Source organism: Branchiostoma floridae, chromosome 15 (genome assembly GCF_000003815.2).
Source record: "Branchiostoma floridae strain S238N-H82 chromosome 15, Bfl_VNyyK, whole genome shotgun sequence".
NCBI lineage: Eukaryota > Metazoa > Chordata > Leptocardii > Amphioxiformes > Branchiostomatidae > Branchiostoma > Branchiostoma floridae.
The window spans coordinates 10,047,413-10,049,468 of record NC_049993.1 but is presented as its reverse complement, the minus strand read 5'-3'; the positions used below and the strand labels follow the sequence as shown (position 1 = coordinate 10,049,468).

At 45.6% G+C, this 2,056-nt stretch overlaps 1 protein-coding gene across 1 annotated transcript in view; it reads right to left on the bottom strand.

The window, feature by feature from the left end:
• The window catches only part of LOC118431386 (uncharacterized protein KIAA0754-like), a 9,427-nt gene extending 7,765 nt beyond the window's left edge, over positions 1-1,662 (bottom strand). The window contains exon 1 of the mRNA XM_035842556.1: positions 590-1,662. Coding sequence (XP_035698449.1) covers positions 590-781 — 192 coding nt within the window. The 5' untranslated portion in view covers positions 782-1,662. The remainder of the gene's footprint in view (positions 1-589) is intronic.
• Positions 1,663-2,056: the final 394 nt, after the last annotated feature.

The following is a 2,056-nucleotide window of genomic DNA, read 5'->3' as shown; positions in this document are numbered from 1 at the left end:
AAGGGGGCCCCCCTTTTTTTATTGGGGCCAAATTTTCCCCGTCTCCCCTGGGTGGGCCGCCAAAAACAGGTTTTGGCGGGAAAAGTTACAGGTAGGTTTTATAAAGGAGAGGGTCACACCCCCGTAAAAGGCGGAAAATTTTTCCCTTGGGTTTTAGGGACAAATTTTCCAAATTGGCCCCCCCGGGGGGCAGAGTTTGCTTTACAAGGAGGAAAAAAAATGGGCGGTCCATTTTTTGGTTTTCCCCCCCCCCCCCCCCCCAACCACGGTGCACCACCCCATCCCCCCCCCCCCCACACACACACACACACCAATTATAACAGCTGTTGTCTTCCCTCCAGTGCACACCATTATCATTACCATTCACCCAGTTTTTCTCCATGGAAATTACATTACATCATGCAAACCCCTCATGCATATGCCCAGAAGGTGTGGCCTCACGGGACCCAGGAAGGGTGGCCCGTTGTTGTTGCCCATCCCACTAGCCTACCCCACCTTGGCCATTTCCAGTCGCTCAGCAGAAAACTAGTATTGCCCCGGTATAAAAGTGAATGATATCACGAGATAGATCTTGCGTAAAAAACGTTACCTCCACAGGAACCGCACTGGACGTAACGACCGCCGGCCCAATGCTGAGAACCAAGATGGCGACGTCGACTTTCCATGTCTTGGATGGAAGACGAACCTTGATCGGCGGGCGCCTTTTCCGACGTGATCGTGACCGAGGAGGTTTACACCTCTGACATGCGACTACACGACACTTGGAACACTTGCCAGTCATTGTGGTCGGAAGACGGCCGTTTAAAGATAAGATATTAGTGTAAAATCATACGGGAAATATTACAAGCCGGCACGTCACGTTTTGTCACTCGATCAGCTGGCGGCGCAAGCGCGGGGAAAGTTGCAGGGAAAATGACAAGGGGGAATCCCCCTGCACGTCATAATTGGATCACTCCATTTTCGTAAAGGGGGTGAGTCGTTCTTTTAACTGAAAGAACAAATTTAATACTGTTGACGTTCAGCGTCGGTATACTTGACATCGATACAATATACAGCAGATACAAAAAAAAGTCGTTAACAGCTAAATAAAGAGCACTGCAGTGCTTTGACAGACGGTAAAAAGCGCCATCCAAAGAACGAGTCGCGTATGGCAAAGTATTAGTAATTACATGAAAGTATAATTTACATACAATTTTAACGTTGTCGGTGGCCAACGTTAGCTTTTTCAGGCAAAATAATGAACCATCATGCAGAACATTTTCTTTTTAACAATCTTCCCCAGAAAGTGGACCACTGTCTCTTTCTTCATCTGAATAAAATTCTTATCCGTTACCAAATTATAGAGCCCCCTTGCTGTAATCGTTACAATTTATGATCGCTTTACCTGTTCATAAGTCTCAGATCGTTTCCCACAGCAATATGTTGCGCCGCCATCTTGACTCCGGCACTTGTTCTCGATGATCCCATATCAAACAACACGGCGACATTTTTAGATGCGTCCACACGACGTGTGTCCTCCATGCAAACGTTGATAACATAACAGATACTTCACATTTAACAATCATTGTGCGGGTAGTCATATACCAACACGGCAAATGTTCCAACGATTTAAAGCACATTTTCTCAGATGCAGAACCGACTCACTTCCCCAATCCAGGCTACGCCTGAATATGAACTAATGTAATATGAGACGTTTTACTTTCACTTTCTATACGTCACTGGGGTCAGCAATGCCGCGTGACTCCTTGTGCAATCAAAACCTATCTAACTCCCATTGTGCGGATAATGTTACATAAAACGCGTTTCCTGGCAACGCTTAACGCTATAAACAGAAAATTTTTAATTTTAAGGTCATGTACACATTTTATAGAATTGGCAAGGCAAAGTAAGGGGTAGGATGCTCTACCATAAGATCTTAACCCTGTCAAACCTTATTTCCTGCATTCTTCGAGCCACACTTTGCGGGCTTGATGTTTGCGGAAACCGAGATCAGCAGAGTTGTGATTGTGGCTTTAGTAGACATTGTCAAGCTTCTATTCGACTACGCCTTATTTCA